At 41.2% G+C, this 23,296-nt stretch overlaps 1 protein-coding gene across 2 annotated transcripts; it reads right to left on the minus strand.

Moving 5' to 3' along the window:
* Positions 1 to 255: 255 nt before the first annotated feature.
* POPDC3 (popeye domain cAMP effector 3) lies at positions 256 to 20,290 on the minus strand. Of its 2 annotated transcripts, none has more exons than XM_081857757.1 (4): positions 19,992 to 20,290; positions 7,462 to 8,222; positions 5,389 to 5,497; positions 256 to 3,936 (listed from the first exon to the last, which is right to left on the minus strand). In XM_081857757.1, the coding sequence occupies exons 2-4, from the start codon at positions 7,986 to 7,988 to the stop codon at positions 3,661 to 3,663; spliced, it is 912 nt and encodes a 303-aa protein (XP_081713883.1). In that variant the 5' UTR covers positions 7,989 to 8,222; positions 19,992 to 20,290; the 3' UTR covers positions 256 to 3,660. The 2 variants fall into 2 exon arrangements, with proteins under 2 accessions (XP_081713883.1, XP_081713884.1); XM_081857758.1 differs by lacking the exon at positions 19,992 to 20,290 and adding an exon at positions 19,483 to 19,615.
* Positions 20,291 to 23,296: the final 3,006 nt, after the last annotated feature.

Raw genomic sequence — 23,296 nt, forward strand, 5'->3', positions numbered from 1 at the left:
AGGGTAGTAGGGTTGGAAATGTCACGTACCTGAAACCCTGGAGAGCTGCTGCCAGTCTGTGTAGACAATACTGAACTAGATGGACCAATGGTCTGACTTGGAATGAGGCAGCTTTCTATGTTCCTGTGCATTAGGAGCTACAGAAGAATCGCCTGTCCACACAGTTCATGTAGGGAAGATGCTTCTGCATATGTTGGCCAGACATTTATTTTGTTGACCACCCAACTGCCCAGTCAACAAAGTCCTCACACTAAGTTCAAATGAAAACACCAAGTTTAATCAATAGCTAGTCTTCAGATTTAAATGCTCTACCACAACCAAAATGGCTATTATCGTAAAATTTCAAAGTGATGTTCTAAACAATCTGACTTATTTTGTGCGGGCAATAGCATAGGTGCAGAACAGACCTGCCTATATAAAGGTCTGAAATATAAAGTTACTGCGAAACTACTTCTGAAACTTTCCACCACCACATATTCTATCAAGTACATGATGTAAAACTGTTCTGGACTGTTAACAAAATAAGGTATTCTCACTGAACATTATATCCCAACATCTGTAAAATATGTATTTTTACAACCTTGGTCAAACAAGTTCAGTACAGAAAAGTCAAACACCGGAACATTTTATTTAAAGCTGATAACATATATAAAATTACCTTTGCCTATTTCTGACTTCCCCTGAGTATGAACAAAAAAATGCAACAAAATCCGTAATACTACAAACCAAAGATTGTCCCATCTGTCATGGAATCTGAAGACAGTCACAGAAGACCCTGAGATCTAGCAGATGTTTCCCACCAGAGGTAGTGGTAGATACTTACCAAACCCCACCATCCTCAACACTTCCTTCACCAACTCTCCCATAAAATAACTCCTCTATCTCCTTCCTCTGGCACAAGTGGGACTGTGCTGAGTGCAAATCTGGATCTTCCCATGTATATTATACCACTGGACGTGATTCCATTTGGATTACTCCTAGTCCAGTATATTGGGTTTGATTTGAATTAGTAAGTCTAGAAAATTCAGTTCCTAACAAGAAGCAAGAGTGTGGACAAAATAAGACAATCCAGATCTGGCACAGCAGTGCTTTCAAAAATATGGCTTGAAGGTACAGGCTGGAATGTAAAAAGAGTGTTGTATCCTACTAAGATATAGTCATAGTAGATGCATTGAAATTAATGAACCTAATTCAGCCATGTACACTAATTTCAATGGGTAGACTCTTAGTGGGAATAACACTGGATACAACCAATCTCTCAGTGGGATTAACACTGAATACAACCAATAATCAGCAGTGAACTAAATTTAAATTGCATATAAGAGCCAGGTGCCAGGCAGATCCAGGATGGTGCACTTTTTTCATTTCCAAAGAGCCTTGGCTCAAAATGTTTACAGGGGCAGACCTTCATCAAACAGTCTCCGGCTTTCTGACAGGGTTAAAGAAATTATGGCATCTCTCATTGTAGACTCTTCAATATTGCTCCTTAAAAACTAGTCATTCTTTTTGGTGTATCAGACATGTAAGTAGAAAAGCCTTTACACCTTTTCTTCCTTAAAAGAAAAGCAACTGCAGGATGAACTGAGCAGTAACATACACAATAGATCATCCAGCCCCATAACATTAATAAGATCAAGCCATTTCACACATACTTAATGTTTATGCGATTGTTTCTCTTTTCATTACCATAAAGTTTATAGTATAAAATATTGTGGAGTTGTCTTCCTCCTTGATCTTTTATATAAAATGGTAAAAATAAAATCTGGCATCTTTATAAAAAAATAAATGTAAACCAGGTTCTAATGAACAAGCAGCAAACTAGTTTGGCATGACAAAGAGGGCTTGGGACTTCAGTTTCTCAAGCAGTAGCCCCATGCCCCATGTCAACCACCAAGTTTTGGAACTGAGGACCCTTTCATAAACAATTACCGGTAAATTGCATGGGAAGAAGGCATGCTGTTCAAAGTAAAACATTCCACTAGACTCCCAAAGCTTCTAGGTGCACTCAAAAGAGCTCATCATATCCCTTTCCATTTGGGCTTAGTTAAGTGCATCTTCTGTCCCTTGAAAAATATGACCATCTCCACCAACGTTTTCCATCAGTAGGGACTAAAACCACCACCATCAGCTGCATCAGAAATCTCACTTGCTACATTGGTATAACTATCCATATTAGGTCACTGATTTCCTGCATAAAGATAGGTGAGCAGGACTCTCTTCTGGCATACAAGCAGAAAAGTGTTTTGCTGTTTCATTCAACACTCTGATGTATAAAGCATTACTTATGGACAACAGGCATTCAAGCCATCTTACTATCACCATTTAACCAAAGTGGCCACACCTGATGACATAACCATGGAACTGGGGTAGTTAACCTTGATATGGTAACATTCAGTATTTATAATGTACCATATGATAATGACATTAGCGGTGCTTGGATCTGGATTCAAACCTCGGGGAAAATCACAATCTTATATTTCTGTCAAATGGAAATGACAAACAAAGCTGTTGCAGGGATGAGGAGTTATAATTTAAACCAAGTCTCCCTGCATCACATGTTTTATATGAACATTCACAAATCTACTGTATAATCTGATGGCTTGCTTTTGTATCTTCTTTATAGACATGGAAGCTGATGGTATTTTCATCTCTCTAAGAGCTTGTAGTAGCATGGTAGTAATTGCCCACAGAGCGATGTTGCTATTTCAGTTCACAGGTTCAGCAGGTTTTTGCAGTGCTTAAAAACCTGCAAAACCTATTTGACTAGAGGCAATAATGGGTCAACAGAAATGAATGTATATACCATGGGGAATGTTGCATTTATCATACTACTACCGTTCTTAGAAAACTGCTCTCTCTCCACAGCTAGGGTACCTGCTGCTCTGCTTTCAATTAAAATACCTGAATATTCTTTCCCTGCTACATATGTTGCAGCAATTAAAGTGACTGGCACATGCTCTGTACTCAAAGTAATTACATTAGTGCCTTTTGTTTTCATGTATAGCCTCTCTGCAATACCCTGAGAGAAATCTCAAGTCATCACTTCATGAATGTATACAAGAAAGAAATTATTGTTAGCCTTCTTTCAGGTTTTAAAGGCTGTGCAGTTTCCTGTTTCATGTGTCATCTTCTGAAAGGCACTGCACAATGAGACCAAATTTATGCATTGTAATTACCAAGTAACAAGTGAGTCAAGATTACTTTTTCGAGATGGTCTGCATGTTGCTGTTCTCTAAGATAAAACTGCTTGCATAATTCATGATGACAAGGAGGCCTCAATAAACATGAAGAGCTCTGTGCAAATGTCATTTTTGAGACCTCAATATCCAAGGCACCACAATTACAACAAAGCTTTATCCCATAATAATTTATATCTGCGCCCCATCCCCCACAACATAGTAAGATGAACAGAAGGAGTAAACAGAAACTAATCATAACGCACGATCAGTCAAGATGGGCATCCTGGTAGCTTAGACACGGTGAAAGGAGCTGAGCTAGTTTTTTCTCTTCCTTTCCGCTGGAAAAAAAATCGCTTTTATTTTAAAGTTGCCTTAATGAGAATCTTCCATTTGTTTTTTTATGAAACTGCCACAGTTCATTCCAGGTGCAATGAAAGCAAAATGCATCATGCTGAAACACAGTCACATTTTACAATATTAGTTAATGTTGTCTTGAACTGTGCTGAATCTGGTTTACAGGTTGCATTTTGGGTGCCTCTGGAATGGACACATGATAGAAGTTTGGTAAGCGGATGTCACATCGGAATCCTTTCCCCAGGTTCACTCTGTCATTCAGAGCATAGAGCTTATCGGCAATGTCATTCCCAATTAGAATCGAAAATATCCGTGAGATGAATCGGTGTTTAGCAAAGAGTAAATACATTTTTTTTCTCCTCCAGGCCACATATCGACAGTCTGTTTCTGCTGTGAGGGTTACCTGAAAGAAACATTGGGAGAGGAAGAAGGAAGGGGAGAGAGAGAGAACACAGAAAGTTAAAATTATATCTGTGCACTGATGTCTTTATAACTGAGCTCCTCCTTCCTTTGGTGAAGGAAAGTGGACCATTTTGTGTTTCCTCATTCTGATGCAACGAAGAGATGTGTTCCCAGATCAGTTATTGGATCAGGAACTGAATGCACATCCAAATATGTATCTGAGTGTGGATACTATATATGGGGGCAGCAAGTGGGGACATCTTTTGAGAGACCAATTGAGGGCATACACTCTCCACCCTACTCTGTAACCTTTTATTCTCCGGGGAGGATCCATTATTACAGTTTAAAATAGAGGTTTTCAACCTTTTTGAGTCCACGGCTCCCTTGACCAACTAAATTCTTTCTGTGGCACCCCTGTGGGGCTCAGGAATCCCGTTAAGTCACCCCTTGCTTGCAGAGCTAGCCGCCTCTCACTCTTTTATGATCCCCCTCCCTTGTGGAGTGTTCCCTCAGCCTCCTCTCCCTTTCCTGGGGAGCTGCCACCGCTGGTCTCTGACCTGTCCCCCTTGCCCCAAAGAGAGGTGTGCCTCCCACTGCCCCACAGGGGCCTGGAAAGCACCTCCTGGCCAGCCCCAGAGGCACCATTCATCTGGGGAGCTTGTAGCCAGGGCTGCTGCAAGAAACAGCTGTGCAAGTCTCTGGGAGGCAGAGATGCAAGAGGGCATCAGAGGAGGGAGGGAAATAAACAGGGACAGTGTTGCCTGCAGCACCCCTGACCATCATCCAAGGCACCGCAGGGTGCCATGGCACACTGGCTGAAAACCATTGGTTTAAAGAATGCTGTGCATGTGCAGACAGGAGGAGGAACATGTGTTCTGTACAAATGGCAAATCAATAGATCTGTTTCCATTTATATCAGCTTAAGAAATGGGCTTATAAGGTGGAATGAGGAGCAAGAGGAAAGCTTTCAAAATGTTCTCTCTGGATCTGGAAATCTTTTTACTTCCATCATCATTTTTTTAAAGGCCTCACTATGAAATATAATCAATCACTTATTCCAAAACCCTATTTTCTGCATTACGTGTGTGCAGATGTTAGTAACAGAATGCTTGGCTCTTTGAATTTGTAGCACCTCAATATCAGGGAAACCTCACTGGCTGGCATTGCAAGCTATCCCAGATATGAGTATTTACACAAATTCTCATGTTGAATGTTTCTGCCTGTAAGCACCTGTGATTTCACTGCTGCTGGATGGAAGAAGGAAATAAAAAAGATCTAAATCCATAGCATCCTCAAATGTTTACTCCAGTTTGAATGCTCTACATCATTAGTAAGGACCTTTGTCCCCAAGCAAGCTTTAATTTTGGCTGAACAGTTGCTGGAGTCTCTGCATCTTGGATTCTGCGAAAGAGAGGATGTTAGATTATCCATCTTATCTGCAAGATCCCCCTACCTGAAAAATGCCTTCTTCTGTGGGTCTTAGTGAATCCCATTCAGGCGAATCCAGAAACTGGAGGGGGAAAATATAATGCAGAAATTCCCCATCCACTGTCACTCTGATCCTAACAAAACAGAGCAGTGTGTTAATATTGTTAGCACAGAGAAAAGGAATTAGATTAGTTCTTTTAAAAAAGCAACAGCTGGGTATGGATAAAATTTAGTTTCCACAGATTTCATAACAATCAAAAGAGCTTCATTTTCATTTTGGTTGCATACTAGACATACTGCAGGATATCAAAGAGAGCAGATATTAAGCGTTATCTCACACAGTTCAAAGTTTTCCATTTTTATGCCAAATTATGTTGGGAAGTTGGATAATAAATTTCATATATAAAATGTTCATCTTTCAAATGTTATAAGCAGCAAGTGACAATACATTAATAATACCATTTGCACATGCAAGGAACAAAAAATAATTCCAATTCATGTCTTCTTAAAGAGTTCCTGAATCTCCTTTGCGCTGAGTTTTTCAGAACACAAAAATGTATAAACAGAGTCGAGGTACAAGAAACAAACAGGAATAGGCACTTCTCAGAGTCATCCATCCCAAAAGATAAGCCTGACTCATAAGCTACAGTGCCAGAGGGATAAGGGAGCTGCATTGAGGAATAATGTGTCTTCGGGACTAACCCAGCCTTTTTATCATTTTGCTAAAATCATATCTGTGCACTGATATTTTTATAACTGAGATCCTCCTTCCTTTGGTGAAGTTTTCCAAAACTGCACAAAAGTGGACCATTATGTGTTTCCGCACTCTGACCCAACTAAGAGATGTGTTCACAGATCAGTTACTGGATCAGGAACCGAATGCACATCCAAATATATATCTGAGCATGGATACTGACTATATATGGAGGCAGCAAGGAGGGGGTCCGATTTTGAGACATATATTTCATGCATTGAGTGTTAACTGATGGATGTTGTTACCATCAAGATGTGGTGGCACCATGCTTGCTTAGAAAACCCTTTTTAAAAGGATTATTCAACATTATGGAAGGTAGGTCAATCCATTGCTATTGGCCAACATGTAAATGAAACCAGTATTCAGAGTCAGAATGCCTATGAGCAAACAGGAGAGGACTTGCCTTCAAGCACTGCTTATGAATTTCCAAAGGTACTTGGCTGACCACTACTGGAAACAAAATGGTGGCCTTGATTGGCATTTGCCAGTTTCAGAAGGGCTACCACGTACAGGCAGCAGATCCCTGCTGACACACAGGGACCAGAAAATGTGCCATATTTTCTATCTACAATGTGACAGATGGAGCTTTCCCTAGATTGGTGGCACATTAGGAACAACTCACACACCAATTTAAGGATTTTTTTTTAAAAAAAAGATCTCTCAATTCCCAGATCTTCAGAGAGATGAAACTGGTCACATAGGCAGCAGTGCTCTCCTCCACTACCTTGTCTCTTTTGTGACAATGCACACTCATAAAGCAGAATGGTTTTAGAGAAGACACAGTGGTGAACAAGGTTACTGAATTTAATGTTCAGAAATATCCAAGTTAATTTTTAGACATTTTACATTACATAGCAGAAAGCATGGCTGAGGGCAAGGAGGGAGGCAGAGCAATGTAAAAAGGGAATCTGCTATGAAGAGGGGAAAGAGAAACACACACTGCTTGGTAATCCTATTTTCTAAAATTCAATTCACACTTCCAAGCAGTCATTTCTCTTTACATTTTTTATTTATATAGGTGTTTTTTATAGAAAAAAGAAAGAAAAATTATGAAAGCTATCCTTCCAGGGAAGCGAAGTCTTACCAGAAGCTGCAGAGTTAATGTTTTTTGGCACTTGCATGGATTTGTAGACTATAAGTGATAATTAAAACACACCCTTCTCCTCCTCCTTAAGCTGTGGCATCTTTGGTAGTAGAAATGTTTTTGCACTCAAGTTTAAAGTGTCAGAAATGCTGAGCCTACTGCATTCAGTTTAAACAGGAACAAAACAAAAACAAAATACAGCATTCTTGATTATTGTTATGTTTCTAAATTTACAAGCAGGGTGTAAGAATGAAACAAACCTTCCTGACAGAAGCAAGGAGAGCTTATCAATTGGTGTTTTGCCTTGCATGGCATAACAGTGCTCCTTCTCCAGTGTAACTACTTCTTCATCACAGCACAGGATGATCTTTCTAAAAATTGTCATTGAAATCCCCAGGGGCCGGAACATAGCAAGGTAAAGCTCCTGGAATTCTTTGTCAAAGGCAACACTCCGGACTTGGTAGGCCACATAAATGAACTGTACAAAGCATATCACAAACAGTATAAAATTCCAAGAGAAAATGTCAGCTGCACAGACATCCAGCCATGACCAGACAGACGAGCAGAGAAAACCTAGTCCAAGCAAAAAGAAGACGTAGAGCAGGCCAAAAATGCCACTTCCACCCATGTAGCCAACAACGAACAAGATGCTGGCCAAATGATAGATTGATCCTTCTGCTTCCGACTTCCAGTTGACACAGATTGGGTGTGCATATATCAAACTGTCCCAAAAACTTGAGTTGTCTTCCATGGCTGGAACATCCAACTGATCAGTATTGATTGTCATCGTCTGTCTCTGCGATTTCAAAAACTCTGTTAAAAAAATAAGGTTCTGACAGAATAACAGCCCATCATTTCTCCAACTTTGCCTTCGTTAGCTGGTCACCATAATGTCCATGCATTTTATAGCTTAAAGAGATGCAAAGTTACTCAGCTAGGAAAACAGTCTTCTTAGACATCCATACTGTTCCAAGTTGTGTCCTGAGACATCCACGTGTGCTTGGTTCATGATGTTACTGATCTGTCCAAGAGAAAGAATAAAGAGGAAGGGAAAGTATAAACATAGCCACAAAAAAAGTTTGCTTAGCTCTATGTATTTCCAAGGCTCAGTACAGGCCTTTATTCAATACAATATTATTATTCATTTGTATAGTATTTTCACTGTCGAATCCTGTGCATGATTATTCAGAGAAGCAAGGTTCAGCAAGTTCAATGAGGCTTGTTTCCAAGTAACAGAAGAATCCAAAGTATAGGAAGCTGACCGAAGGTGGCAAATATGGTTCTCCCTCTTGTTATTTAATCCCTACAATCACCCTGTGGGGTCGGTTAAGCTGGGAAGCAGTGACTGGCCCAGGGTCACCCAGTGAGCTTCATGGATAGGTGGGGATCTGAACCCTGGTCTTCCATGATATTCTAACACTACTCGACTCTGGTTCTCTCTTATCTGACAACATACTGTAAGTAGCAGTATTTTTTTATTTATTTTTTAAAGCAAGCTAAAATCTGCCAAAGTGGGCAACATTTACAGGTCATCCTTAAGTTAATGGTAACAACAATAACTTGGTCCCAGTGTTGTACACAACCTTCAATACTATTCTTTAATTGTTCTTATTTGTCCCAGCATGAGGTGGTTAAGTAAATATTAAAAAGAAGAACAATGGCTTCAATCCAGACTTTATCTTCCTTGGACTAAGGTGCTCTTTCTGCCCATGGAAGTGAATAAGTGAATAAGCAAATAAGAGTAGATGTGACTTTTGCAGATATCCACCTCCCCCTGCAGCCCCCAGTGACCTTTTTTTGTTTTTTAAGGAGGGGGAGAATTGCAAAAGTTGCCTTCCCTCTGCCCCACCCTGCCCTATCAGCAGAAGCAAAGACTGGATCCAACCCAATAAATAATGGCAGTTCTAATCTACAGGGCATGTGAAAAAAGTGAGTGGAGTTTTCCAAAGGGAGCCCCTCCCCAATAGTCTGAAGACATGCAAAGCACATTGGGTGAAACCCAGGGGGGGTTGGACCTGATGGCCCTTGTGGTCCCTTCCAACTCTACAATTCTATAGTTCTATGAAAACAAGTCAGCTGTTGAAGTCCAGCAGGTTTCTGGCCCTATTGTCTGCCAGGATGGTAGTTGAAAACAATATCTAAGCCACTCTGCCTGCTTTGGAAGAACATCAGGATGGTATAGTAAATGAATTAAATTTTAATATAAACAGTGTTGTAAATTTACATGAACCTCAACAGTCTTCTCATACTTTTAAAATATAGTTTTCAGGAGCAGCTGCTGAATGTCTGAGGTTTTTCTTCTTGTTCTGTTGAAAGTGTAAAGTGTAAAGCCCCACTGGCTTTGACTCAGTTCTAAGAGTAAAATTCACCTGTGCAAAATGACATCAAGCTGCAGGCACAGCAGGAAAGCAAAAATTACAATTTGCCTTTGAAATAATTACCATCAAAACCCCCGAAAATAGAGCAGTTTTAAATGTCAGTGCTTTTCTGTGTTAAAGAAACCAATCATCCAATCATTATCTTCCATGGGGAATCAATGGAGCTTATTTTTCCTCAGCCACTCAGTCACTTTGCTCTCTGAATGCTGAGAGGATTCAGCACTTCAGAAGTGCCATTGCTGTGGTGAATGCAAACAGAAGCTCAAGCAGAGCATGGAAAATTATCAATATCACATTTCTCAGGTGATATGTTTTAATTCTTTTATGGGCTTCTCAAGAGACCATTCATAGCACGATCTGAACAAGCTGTTGTTAGGCTTATGTTCACACAAGCATAGTCTCTGTGTAACAAAGAGCTCAACTTCAGTTCTGCTTCAGCTTGTGATGCAAATACGGTAGTTTGGATGTAGAGCAGAAGCATAAAGGTATGGAGGCATCTTGATAATGTGGAGTAAAATATAAACTGCTTCAAAAGACAATGCACAAAATAATTATGGAAAGGGAAACACCACAGGAAGTATACAACAATTCAAGAGATCAAGAATTGTTCAGACCAGTCAATATATATTACAAAGGATACCTGAAGTGTACCTAGCCATTAGAAGAGGGGTGGATAACCTGAGATACTCCAGATGTTGACCATGCTGGCTGTGGCTGATGGGAGCCCCAGCCTCTAAATCACGGAGCCTCAGTTTAATGAAAATAGAATCTTATGAGATCAGATTCCCCACCACCACCATTATTTCGTGCATTTCAAGAGGGGTGACCTAAACCTGTCCTTACTGCATTGGCAAACAGGCCTTTTGACCACCAAGGTATTTTAAGCAACTGGACCAAGCCTTAGAGGAGCTTTTAAGAGCATTATAAATGGTTAATGCCTCCAGAACAGTCTGTTTTAATTGTATCCTTCATCATACTTTACAGGTTCCTTATTACAGTTTTTGCAGATTCAGTGTATTCATCTCAGAGGTCCAATCACAAAACAGCCAAGTACTAATCAAAGAATGATAGTTAAGGTGGGAACCTAAACCACTAGCAGAATTCAAAGTGGAAAAACACTGCACAAGTGTTGCCTGATGCTCTTAATCCAATGCACGTTACACAAAAGTTTAGAATGGTTAAAACTTAGCCGCATTTTGAAGGCCAAACTAGACCAGGAGCAGGGAACATTTTTTTAGGAATGTAAGTGCCTGCAGCATCTTGTTCTCACTATGGTAGCCCTCAAACAGGACTTGAGCACAATAACACTCTCCCCTCCTGTGGTTTCCAGCAAACAGGTATTATGAAGCAAAATTTTCAGCCTGAGTATCACATTCATTTCTGAATGGCGAGGGGCCAGAAGCAAAATTAGGTAGCGTCTAGCTTCCATTCATTACACCTGCTTAGATGCTTCCTTCTATGTGATTTATCCATTATTTTGTTTATGACGTTTATATCCTCCCTTTCTTCCGAGGAGCTGAAGGCGGTGCAAATTATTCTCACTCTGCGCCTTCATTTTAATGTCACAATGATCCTGTCACGTTGGTTAGACTGAGAGACAGCGAGTGGCTGAGTCATAGCTGCAGACCAGGACCCTTCAGAGGTGGAGACCTCTGGTAACTGCAGCTCTGAGAAGGAGATGGATTCACACCATGGGCTTTCCCATGTGCATCCACAGGCACAACTTCATGCCCTTGGATCCTGATGAGCCACATCTGCCATCAGACTCTGATAACTAGTCCACAGACTCCTCAGGGGATCAAGAGAGCCCTGAGGAGAGATCCCCCACAGCCAGGTACCTCAGGACCTCAAAGGAACCTATGTCTGCAGAATACACCAGCCATTTAACTCACCAGGGTGCAGCACAAAGAGCTGGGGTCTCTAGTTAATGACTACCTAGTATTACTATAAAACTCAACTAGCTGCTCCAGAACAAGTTCAATGTTTTGCCTCAGCTACAGGAGCACTATTTGTGGTCCTGAACCACACCTTCTTTCTTCCTCCAAGGGACAGACTTTGCCAAGCTTTGCCATCCTGCCTGCCCGGGCAACCAGGAACTACTGACCTTCCCTTGGGGGGGGCATCACTCCTCCCTAGTAGTGGGCATCACTGCAGATCATAACACTGATGAGCTTCATATAAATTACCTTACCATAGTTTTTCTCTGTACTGTATTTTTTGTTTTTATATATTTATATTCATTTTTCTGAGAAGCAGCTGTATGAAACATGTTTTCATCCCCAGGAATGCATATTCTGATTAGCAAAACCTTGAATGCTCTTGCATTATTTTGAGGAAATACCCAAGATTCTCAAGTTACTCATGAAATCCATGAACAGACACATTAAAACAGGACACATTAAGCAGCTTCCCAGAGTACAAAATAATCTAGCAGTTAATCAACAGAAGCCCATAATATAGAGAGAGAATGCCAAATTATTCAGAGCTTGTGAGAAATACTGATTTAGTGGTCTTGTCTGTGTTGACTATATGTTATTTTAAGGCATGTGCCAACTGCATAATTGACATAATGTACACAAAGGGGAGCCCAGTTCCTGGGAGTTGAATTTGCAAGCTAAGAATTTATTATTGCTTCATTCAGAACAAAAAATCTAAACACAACTCCTGTCAGCATAAGTAGAGTATGCTCTGGGAAATCAAATGTGGCACAGTACAGAAATCAACGTACTGCTGATGGCATACAGCATTGACCTCGTCCAGAGAAATTGAGTTGCACTCAGACCAGGTTGAAATTCACAAGACATGCTAGTTCCAACTGACTTTAGTTCCAATGGTTTTAAAAGGACTGAAGAAAGATTTACTTCTCTGGATGGGGCTTGTATGCTTTGAAGAGTTTTTTAATCAATAGACAGAATGGGGGGGGGGACACAGAGAAGTGTTCTGCTGAATTGCTTGCACTATCACTTGTACAAGCAAATCCCAATTCAGTAATTTGCTGCAATCTAATTTAAATGGTTTACATCTAACAGTAGAGTTTAACAATTTACAGCTGTACAGCTGTCTCCTCCAGTACTGAATTAGAATCACTTTTGTCCAACAAGAGATAACATAAATGTTTCAGCCATTTCTTCCTAGAATCTTTATCCAATTATTACAATTTTCTGGTGCAACAACACATTAATTGTACCAGGAGTATTTTTTATAAACACAGAAAAATGTTTCTGCCTGGACAGCTCACAAAATCCAGAAAGCATGGCAACTTTTAACACAAGTTCCTTTTCATATATAGAGCTCTTCTGGACCTCAACGGAACATTTCAACTATGATGTTTTCCTAGTGTTAATTGCCTGCCTGACACAGGTTTTTTTTAATAAAAGACTTCTGAAATGAAATAAAAATATGGTTATATAATTCTTGTGCCATTTTCCTTTACTTAAATCAAACAGTGAAGTCAGATGAAGAACAGATCTCAAGGTTCTTGCTCCAGAAAACCCCCCACAATTGATTTCCATGAGATTTATTAAAAGTACTGCTCAAACTCAACATGGATATTCTGATATTTGATAAGTTGTGATGCTTCTCTAGTCTACCAAGCACAAATTACTTATTTATTAATTAAATTTATATACTGCCCTTCATCTGAAGATCACAGGGCAATTGACAAGATTAAATAGATGTTGAATACCAGTGCAAGTTGCATGCATATGTACTCTACATCAAGCACAAATTATCATTACTAGAACAAAACCCCATTTCTGTATATCTGTAGTAAGGTCACAATAATATACTTTCATATTAAACAGTAAGATGAAAAATGTTCTGTGTATATTGGATCAGCATTTCTTAAACTTACAGGATGAATTAATTAATAGCAACATGCTAGCAATCTTTTTCATGGGCCAGGTATATACAAGTTTAGGACTAAACCCTTAAACATTTGCAATTTATTTTAGCATTGCAATCCTTTCCAAATTATTTTAATAGTGTAATTCTAGAATTGTAGCAGACACATCCAGTTTGTCCATGAATTGTTTGCTTGCTACAGGGAGAAATAGGGAATTGCAGAAAATTGCCTTCCTGTTACCATTTCCGCTGTTGGACTACTTCCATCAGTGGACAGACACTATTGGATACCACCATTAGGTTCATATAGTCATATTATGGCAGTGAATTATGAGAAAGTGCACTTACACATTACCTTTTTCCATTATGTGTTTTCTAATTCAATTGTACACACATTATTTCATTTATCATAGAATAAATAGCATTAACAGAATACAGACCTGCTTCCTATTCACAACCTCTGTTTCCTATTCCCAATCTTATATTTTTTTCTACCACTTCTTGTTTCTGTACTTTGTCCTATTACATGATTTGAACTTTCCTTGGAAACTTGGATAACTAGATTTATTTTTAAAAACAAACAAACAAAACTCCATTTCTATTATGGCAAGGTATTTTCTACACCTTTATCTAGCCCTTTATAAAATTTAATCCCTTTTGGAATAGGTAATCATGTTTATTTAACTGGCTCAAATGGTATGGGTGCAAAGATATATTTAATTACATTTTAAAGAAAACCAACCCCCAACTTGCCAGGAACTAGTCTATGTATCAAATGTAATGTTTAGGTTTTTTTTTAACATGCAGGCACACATTAAAAGATTAAAAGCTGCTTGTCAGCTAATGAACTGTGATTGAACCCTGTAAATTCAATACAGTATAACTTTGCTGGTATGTTGCATAACCACATGATGTTCCTCCAGGCAATTTGCTTACCAACAAATTAAGTTCAGGAAGCTTTTCTGTTTCTAAACTAGAGACGAGGAGCTTTTCTTATTCTAATTTGTGGGTGATGGGTTTACTTTGTAGAGTATGAGTTTGTTGGCTATTACCCAATATTTTACAGTTCAATCCTACACATGCCTATGCAGATATAAGATACATTGAGTTCAATGACAGTTGCTCTTTGGTAAGTTTGTATAGTACTTCAGCCTTAATCAAAACAGGGGAAAGTAGAAGTTAAATAACAGAAAAGTGTTCTGTGTTCTGTCAAATACATGCTAGTTATAACTAATAGGTTTAATATTCATGTGAAATGCACAGAAATAGCTGGTAGTTTTTAAAGAGATTTAAAAAATACTGTGAAACAGGAGGTAGGAACCCCAAAAATAGTCCACTTTTGAAAACGGATCAGGACGTCTTCAGAATCATTTGGTAGAATGTGTCAGTTACTCTTACGATCATCCTCTAGATATGCAAAATGATGTTTCCTCAAGTCTTCTGTACAGCTGTTAGTTTAAAGGGCTTACTTAATGACATTTGTGTTTGGTGGCTATCAGTGACTGCTCAAGGTTGAATGCAGCTAAGTCCTACTCAGAGTAAACCCACTGAAGTGAAGAAATGAACAAAAGTTAGTCATGTCTATTAACTTAATTGGGTTCCTCATTGGGAGAGATAATGTTGAATACCTTCCAGTGAGTTTTGTTGCTGACTAGAAAGAGTAGGTTGTTGGTTTTGTGGACTGATGGTGCTTTGGCATGCAGAGAAGGGGGACCAAGATGGTTATGGGTCTGTAAACCAAGCCTTGAGAGAGCTGGTATGTTTAGCGTGGTAAAGAGGAAACTAAGAGGAGATATGATAGCCATCTTCAAATATCTGAAGGGCTGTCACAAGGAGGATGGAGCAGGCTTGGTTTTCTTCCTGCTTCAGAGGCTAGGACCTGAACCAATGGATTCAAGTTACAAGAAAGGAGATTCCAACTAAATATAGTGAAGAAAATTCTGACAGTAAGAACTGTTTAGAAGTGGAATGGACTCCCACAAGAGGATTCTCCTTTCTTGGAGGTTTTTAATGTTTTTAGCAGAGGTTGAATGGCCATCTGTCATGGATGCTTTTGTTGAGATTCCTGCATTGCAGGGGGTTCCACTAGATGACCCTTGGGGTCCCTTCCAACTCTACAATGCTACGATTCTATGGTTTGCACATGAGCACCACCTGACTGGCTGCCGGTCTGCTCTCTCTCCTCCCACACGTAACTTGTAGATTTGCCAAAAAGCAAGTATTTCCAAAATGTGTCCATTAGTCTCCCAGAGCCCGGTTCTTAAAGCCTTCATGCTTCCAAACAAAGTAACTTAAGCAATTGCCACACAGCCTTGGATCTAACAAAGCGAAATGTCTCAGAAGCTTACAGTTGTGACCTCGGAAGATCCATAAAGGTGGTGGTGATGAATCACCCAGTTTGCGTTGAAAATATTGCATTCATTCTAAAGCAAGTACTTTTGAGTTATTGAAGAAAAGTGGGGTGCTTTTTTAAAAAAGAAAAGTATGTGATGCAAAGTCACTTGAGATTTTCCTTTTATCAGTTTTGTAAAGGCATTCTTATATTATTTTTAAATAAAGGTCATCAATGGATGTGATGGGACTTGGCTTCTCCCCCTTCCTTTGCAGCCCTCATACCTCAATCTGCTTCAGAGGGTTTCCCCACCTCAGGAATAGGTTTCAGAGGTACATGGGGGCCACAGGGTGGAGGAGAGGAAGGGAATGTCCTTTTGCAAGCAGAACACCATAACTAGATTTCACCATGTGAGATAAAGGCTTTTTTTAAAAAAGCAAACGAACACTGTAATAATATGAGACAGTCATAATACAGCCTGAATGTTTTTTGTTTGCATTTTTGCTATGCTGCATTAAACCTGACCAAAAAGAAAAAAAACCTATTCAGAAAAAAATTGAAACACAAACATCCGATTTAATCTGTGAACATGTGATAGCAAGAGGAACTGCATGATTTTTCTTCTGAAGTTTTAACAATTATCTGAGAGTAAGCCCCACTCAGTGGGGTTTACTTCTGGATAAACATGCATAGGATTGCACTGCCAGTGTGTCTGGATAAGAGAGAATGTGTTGGAGTGTAGGATTAGTGAAATTTGGTGCAGAAACTCAACATGGTTCTAAGAAGTATTATAACTTAGATCAGCAGGGGGCCAGTCCACTGTCCCTCAGACCTTGTGGGGAGCCAGACTATATTTTGAAGAAGAAAAAATGAATGAATTCCTATGTGCCACAAATAACCCAGAGATGCATTTCAAATAAAAGGACACATTCTATCCATGTAAAAACATGCTGATTCCAGGACCGTCCGTGGGCCGGATTTAGAAGGTGATTGGGCCGGATCCAGCCCTTAGTTTGCCTACCCATGATTTAGATCTTGGCTTAAGGGGTGGCTTGCAATGCACATATACCGTATGTACCACAGGAAATGTAGCTATTTGCATATCCTATTTCCTACAACTGAAAGGATACAATGTAGGATGGATAATAATGTGGAGTGATGAGTTCAAATCTTTGGGCTGCTCCAGCTTCCCAAGAAGGAGCAAGTGAAATGCAGAGCCAAACGGCCAGTACTTGCCCTGCCCTGTGCTCTCTCAGCTCGATGTGATAGTGACACCCATTCATAAAGCCTTTTTTCTGAAAAGAATCCAGCTGGACTGGAGATGTTATATGTACCACTGTCACATCATAAAGTAATAACCCAAACTTTATGATTTTGTTTTGGCCATTGCAGATAACCTCTGCAAGGAGCTGGCTTCCCCTCTGCTATTAAACCAAATAAATCATACACCTCTCCCGAAATCCATATGCAAGTCAACTGCCATCCCATCAACATTATCGCAAGGATGCTGGCACCCCAGGTTTTTCTAGTGACAGACATCTTTACAGCATTACCAAGTGGACCTGAATTCAGTATTATAAAGGCTCCCCTGTTGAATGTGTGCTTTGTTTTGTTTTCTAACCTACGAGCAAGGAAACTGTGGCAAGTGAAAAAATAAACAAGTAAAAAGCACTGGTGCATCAAATGTATCATTTTCCTGCCAAGTTTTACAATATTACATATCTTCAGAGCTGTTCATACGTTTTGGAGAAAAACAAATACTTGTTTTATCCCTCTATGCAGGTTGGTATACAAATTTAATTTATTATTATTATGTGCTAGCATCCCATCTAAGGGCTTTCCATGTTCACTGACACTTAAGAACCTTTTGCATTGCCAACACCCATTCATGATGCAAAGAATGCCTCTGGTCTTATGTAAGAGTACAATTCTCTTACTAGACCACAACCAGACTCTGCATACCCTGGAGAATGAGCAAGTGTTTCTAGTGTCCCTGCAACATTTAATGCTATTCTGTCTCTTGTTACCCACTTGTACCCACTTGCTGAAGGAAGTGGTGAATCTGTGGTTAACTCCCATCAGCCCCAACCAGCATGGCCAATGATGGGATTCGCAGGCAACAAAATTCTGAATGGTCACAGATTCCCTATACCCACTGTAAATAAACCGTGTACAAAACTGAACCGGATCTGCAAAGAGTTGAATTGAAAATCCCAAGTCCTTTCTTATATCAATGGGGCAAATATTTATAGCCACTGTTGTGTAGTGGTGAAGACCAGGAGACTAGGGTTCAGATCTCTACTCAGCCATGAAGCTCACTGGGTGATCTTGGGTCAGTCACTAACTTACCTCAAAGGGTTGCTGTGGGGATTAAGGGGAGGATGAACCATGTATTCTATCTTGTACTCCTCTGAGAAAAGGATTGGATATGAATGCAGTAACTAAGTAAGTATTTCTACCTCATGGTTGGCTTCCAACCTACAAAACGAAAACATGGCCATGCTTCTTATTATTTATTTGCTACATTTATATTCTGACTTTCTTCCATCATAGAGCTCAAGCAAGTGTGTGCATGAGTTTCCCAGGTGATCTCACACTGAGGAACTCCGCTGCAGACAGCTGTTTGCATGTCATATGCCTTCAGACCATGCCCTTCCTTCTAAGTCCCTATTGGACTCTGTGGGACTTATGGTACTTCAGAGTGGCATAAGATTGGGCTGCAAGCATGGGTGTAGCCAAGGAGGGGGACAGGGGACAGCTGCCATCCAAATCAAGTAAATAAATAAAAATACTTAACTAATTGACCCATCATGTTGCAGATGGCTTAGTTCTGACCCGCCTAACATAAATCCTGGCTAGGCCCATGGCTGCAAGTGACTCTTATCTAGGCCATGGCTCAACAAAAACATAACACAATCTGTTTGTTTTAATGTGAGCCTCCTTGGCTTTGTCAAAGAAGGCCAAGAAAATAATAAAATCCACAAAAAGTCTTGTAGCACTTTAAAAAACTAACAAATGTATTACTGCACTAGACCTTTGTTGAATCTAGTCCACTGAAGCTTATGTTAGTTTTGAAAAGTGCCGCAAGGCTGTGGTTCCTGCTGCAAATTAACACAACAAGCCCTCACTAAACTGTGGCAGGAAAACGTCTTAGTGAATAAAAGTGTGTGCGAAAAGGCTGTAGTTTGGCTCTTGGACTAGGTACACAGAAATTTTAGTGTTATGATTTGGGAATGCCCAAAGACTATTTTTGGTGTGCACTAATTTGTAATTGTCAGATTAGTGTGACAGAACCATAGTTCTAGACTTGGAAGGGATCTCCGAGATCATCTAGTCCAGGGTTTCCCAAACTTGGGTCTCCGGCAGTTTTTGGCCCACGGTTCCCACCATCCCTGATCCACTGGTGCTGCTAGCTGGGGAGCATGGGAGTTGTAGTCCAAAAACTGCTGGAGACCCAAGTTTGGGAAACCCTGATAGTCCAACTCCCCGATTCAGCCTTGTTCAGCGGGCACAAATGATCATTTCAAGGAAGGCCTGTGGTCCAGCCCTCCTCATTTTAGAAATAGGGATTGGGACCATTTAGGATGCCGGGTCAACTCAGAAGTGCCACCCATGAATCTTAATTGTTCCCCCTTCAAAATATTCTTAAAGAGCATGACATACAAAGTAACGCCTGCTCCGCGCTATCCCCTGCCCCAAGCTGGGCAAAACCGTCCCTCCGCGCTTACACTTCCTTTCCCTTCGCTCCAGGACTGCCTCGCTCTCTTATCTCCCCGCGGCAGACGGAAGGGGCCGATCAGTGCCTCTTCCCGCTCCGGGGCGAAAGGCCGAGCGGGCAGCTGTGCCGGCGTCCTCAAAGTGCGCTCGCCTGCAGGTCGGACGCAGGAGAGCTCGACGCCTGAGGCGCTCAAGGCGGCGACCGCAAACCCTCCCAGGGGTCTCGCTCCCAGAGCAGCGCGCGAAGTCGGGCGAGCCAAGTTCAGAGGGTGGGGCTTCCCGGGAGCCTCGCGCCTCGGCAGCCTTTGCCACATTACAGCTCTGGGCTGGCAAGCGAGACCCATCCGCCGAGGGGACCGAAGAAGCAGCGCGCCAGGCTCCTCGCCTCTCCCGAGAAGCGCCCTCGGCGGCAGCGCCAGTGAACCCCGAAGACACACACGCAGAGAGAGCCGCCTCGCGTTTCCTTCCCTCGTCTGGAAAATCCCTCCGCGCGTCCTTTCCCCCTCTCTCGTCCCCTTACCTTGCCACCAAGTTTGCCCGCCAACGCCGGCGACGCGCCCCCGTCCCTTCCTCAGCCCCGTCCCGCCGCGCGCCTGGCAGCGCTGCAGCCGCTGAGAGAGGCAAGCCGAGGCTTTGACTAAAATAGGCAGCGAGGGAACCGCCACGAGACGGGCTGCGGGCGGCGCCTGAGGAGAAGAGCGACCCCCAGCGCGCAGGCTTCCTGACACAACTTCTACTGCTGCTGCTGCTGCCGGGAGACTTCTGGGGCGGCCCCTGCCCGGGCATGTGGCGGCTCCTTCTGCTGCCACTGGGACTGCGCCGTCGGTGCACGCGGAGCGGGGATTGGCCAGAATGCCCAGCAGCTGCCTATGGAGGACTGCCTCACTGGGGGGGGGGGGAGGGATTGGGGAGTAAGGCGGGAGGGACGGAGGGGCTGCCTGACGCGGGAAGCCTGTTGTGGGGTTGATGGCAAGTGGGAAAAGACACGGGAGTGCCCAGGAGCATATGCAGAATGCTTTCCCCCCTCTGTAATACCATTTTTGACCGCCACACACACATGCAGCTGGAATACAGGAATTCCACAATATTTTATTAAGGGTTTCTATTAATATTATTGTTGTTGTTGTTGTTAATAATAATAATAATAATAATAATAATAATAATAATAATAATATATTTATACAGAATGGTTTCCCCAGCCACTTTGGGCGGCTTCCAACAAAAGATTAAAAATACATTAAAACAACAATCATTAAAAACTTCCCTAAACAGCCTTCAGGTGTCTTCTAAATGTCATAGAGTTGTTTATTGCCTTGACATCTGGTGGGAGGCGTTCCACAGGGCGGGTGCCACTGCCGAGAAGGCCCTCTGCCTGGTTCCCTGTAACTTCGCTTCTCGCAGTGAGGGAACCGCCAGAAGGCCCTCGGTGCTGGACCTCAGTGTCTGGGTAGAACGATGCGGGTGGAGACGCTCCTTCAGGCCATTTAGGCCTAGGGCTCTAAAGGTCAGCACAGCACTTTGAATTGTGCTCGGAAATGTACTGGAAGCCAATTTAGGTCTTTCAAGACCGGTGTTATGTGGTATCTGTGGCTGCTCCCAGTCCTCAGTTTAGCTGCCACATTCTGGATTAGTTGTAGTTTCCAGGTCACCTTCAAAGGTAGCCGCACATAAAGCACATTGCAGTAGTCCAATCACTATTTTAAAGCAATTAACAATTATACACACACACACACACACATACATATATGTATCTCAAATCCCATTACAGATGGAGACTGGAATAAGGTGTTCACTAAAGGATTTCCTAGGCTGCCTGCTCAAAGTATTCTGACAAAGGATAAAATCCAAACAACTATTTAAAGCAACAAATCAACAGCTGATGAAACTATATCGTTAAACCACAGCTAAAAAGTTGACATCCTTACTCTATTTTTATTATTTAGATGTTCATTTTTTTCTTTTTCATTTCCTTCTTAATGCTGTATTTGAAACATATGATTATTTTCATTTTATTTCTTTTATGTCTCTTCAAAGTCCCCCAAGTTCCCACTTGTTATTGACTCACATCTTTTAGATTACGAACCTAGCACATCTAATCTGCTTTACGACAGCAGCTGTCACACTTGCTCAAACTGATGGCATTTTCTTTTCTTCCGAAATTAAACATTTCCTTGGAAGGCTTGTGGAGAGGTAGATAGCTTCTATGCCCCCCCCTTTTTGTAATGATATTTTGATCCTACAATGTATGAAACAGGCACCTGTCCTTGACTTGCAGGCTTCTTCAGATCCTTTCAACCTTTTCAGACAGGAATTAAAATGAAGCTCCAGTTTGTAAGGAAGTATTATCAGCTCTTTCTAAAGGGAGGATTTCCACAATAATTCATTTTTAAATCATGCTGAAGCCTCAACAAAAGTTGACTATTCAGAGGATTCTTGTAAATGTTCTGAACATAAGAAGAGCCCTGCTGGAACAGAACAGAAGTATCCTATTTCCCACAATGCACTTGGCAATGCACAACAGGTGGAAATTCTCCTTCCTTACAGTTATTCCCAAATAATGGGTATTCAGAGGCACACTGAGCCTGAAACCTGGAGTTTCCATATAGCCACTGTGACTACTAGCTGTTGATAGGTGTATACATACTTCATGAGTTTGTCGAATACCCTCTTAAATTCAACTAAGCTTCACAACATCACAGAATCCTAGATTTGGAAGGGAAAACAAGAGTCATCTAGTCCAACCCCCTGTAATGTTTTGCCCAATGTGGGGCTCAAACCTATGACTCTGAGTCTCATGCTTTACCAACTGAGCTATCTCATGGCAGTGAATTCTATTAATCAAACAAGAAACACCCCAAATGTCTTTATCCATCAGAAAGGTGTTCCAGCCCATTGATCACTTGGTTGCCATATTCTCTTCCTCCTACAATAGCCTTTTTGAAGTGCAGCAACCTGAACTGTACACAATATTCCAAGTGTGATTGTAAAGGAATTGAACTTTACTATCCAGGACTGTTTGTATGGACTGCTGTGTATTACATGTGAGTTAATCTTCTTTCTTACTGTAGCATGTGCCGTTTTCTGTATTCACGCAGTTTTTCTCCTGCAATATCTCCATGGCATGGAATTAAAACCTCTCCATCTGCACAACAATGCACAAAGAGTAACCAGTGCTTGACCCAGAGACCCACTGTTGGAAGCTATGAGTGCAGGATCCATGTGTGTGCTTGGTCCTCAATTTTTTCCACATGGTTCATTACTCTCACTGGATTGGAACATATGACTGCTGTTTGCAGTAAGTGCATACACCACCATTGCTTTGGCATTCACAAATGTTAGCTAACACCCAAGATTAGTTTGGAAACAAATCCACAGGTAGCAATGGCATTGTTGTGTTTAATTTAATGGTCTGAAAACAGGAACACAGCCCATTTAAGAGCCCACCAGGTTTATTATGCTGCTAATGAACAATAAAATTTATTAACTTTGAGACAATGAACAGCTTTGAGACTGCTTTATAATGCTGCTTTATAATGAATCACTCTTAGACAATGTGCTTGCTATGTTAATGATTAATTTTCTGCTTTGCTTCTGTTCTGAGACGCAAAATAAAAACACTTTTGTTAGAGGAACATTCAAGCATCAGATCCATTTTATAGTCTTTTTTTCTTTAAGCTATTGTCTGATGGAGTAGTTTGTGTTACAATTTTGGAAAACACTGACAGTGCCGAAGATTTAAACATCTTAATCCTGTGAGATGCATTTGGAGGATGGTATACCATATTACTGTGCCGGCAAAGTGACATCATATCGTGTTGCACTGCA

Source organism: Podarcis erhardii (genome assembly GCF_964252035.2).
Source record: "Podarcis erhardii genome assembly, chromosome: 3".
Classification (NCBI taxonomy): Eukaryota; Metazoa; Chordata; class Lepidosauria; order Squamata; family Lacertidae; genus Podarcis; species Podarcis erhardii.

Bases quoted from the DNA above. Each gene is read 5' to 3' on its own strand.
- POPDC3 (XM_081857757.1), bottom strand. From the start codon at position 7,988: ATGACAATCAATACTGATCAGTTGGATGTTCCAGCCATGGAAGACAAC. The intron at 5,498-7,461 runs GTTTGTTTCATT...CTGTTTTGTTAG, and splicing joins TCCTTGCTTCTGTCAGGAAG to GATCAGAGTGACAGTGGATG. The intron at 3,937-5,388 runs GTAGGGGGATCT...TGTTTCTTTCAG, and splicing joins CAGAAGAAGGCATTTTTCAG to GTAACCCTCACAGCAGAAAC.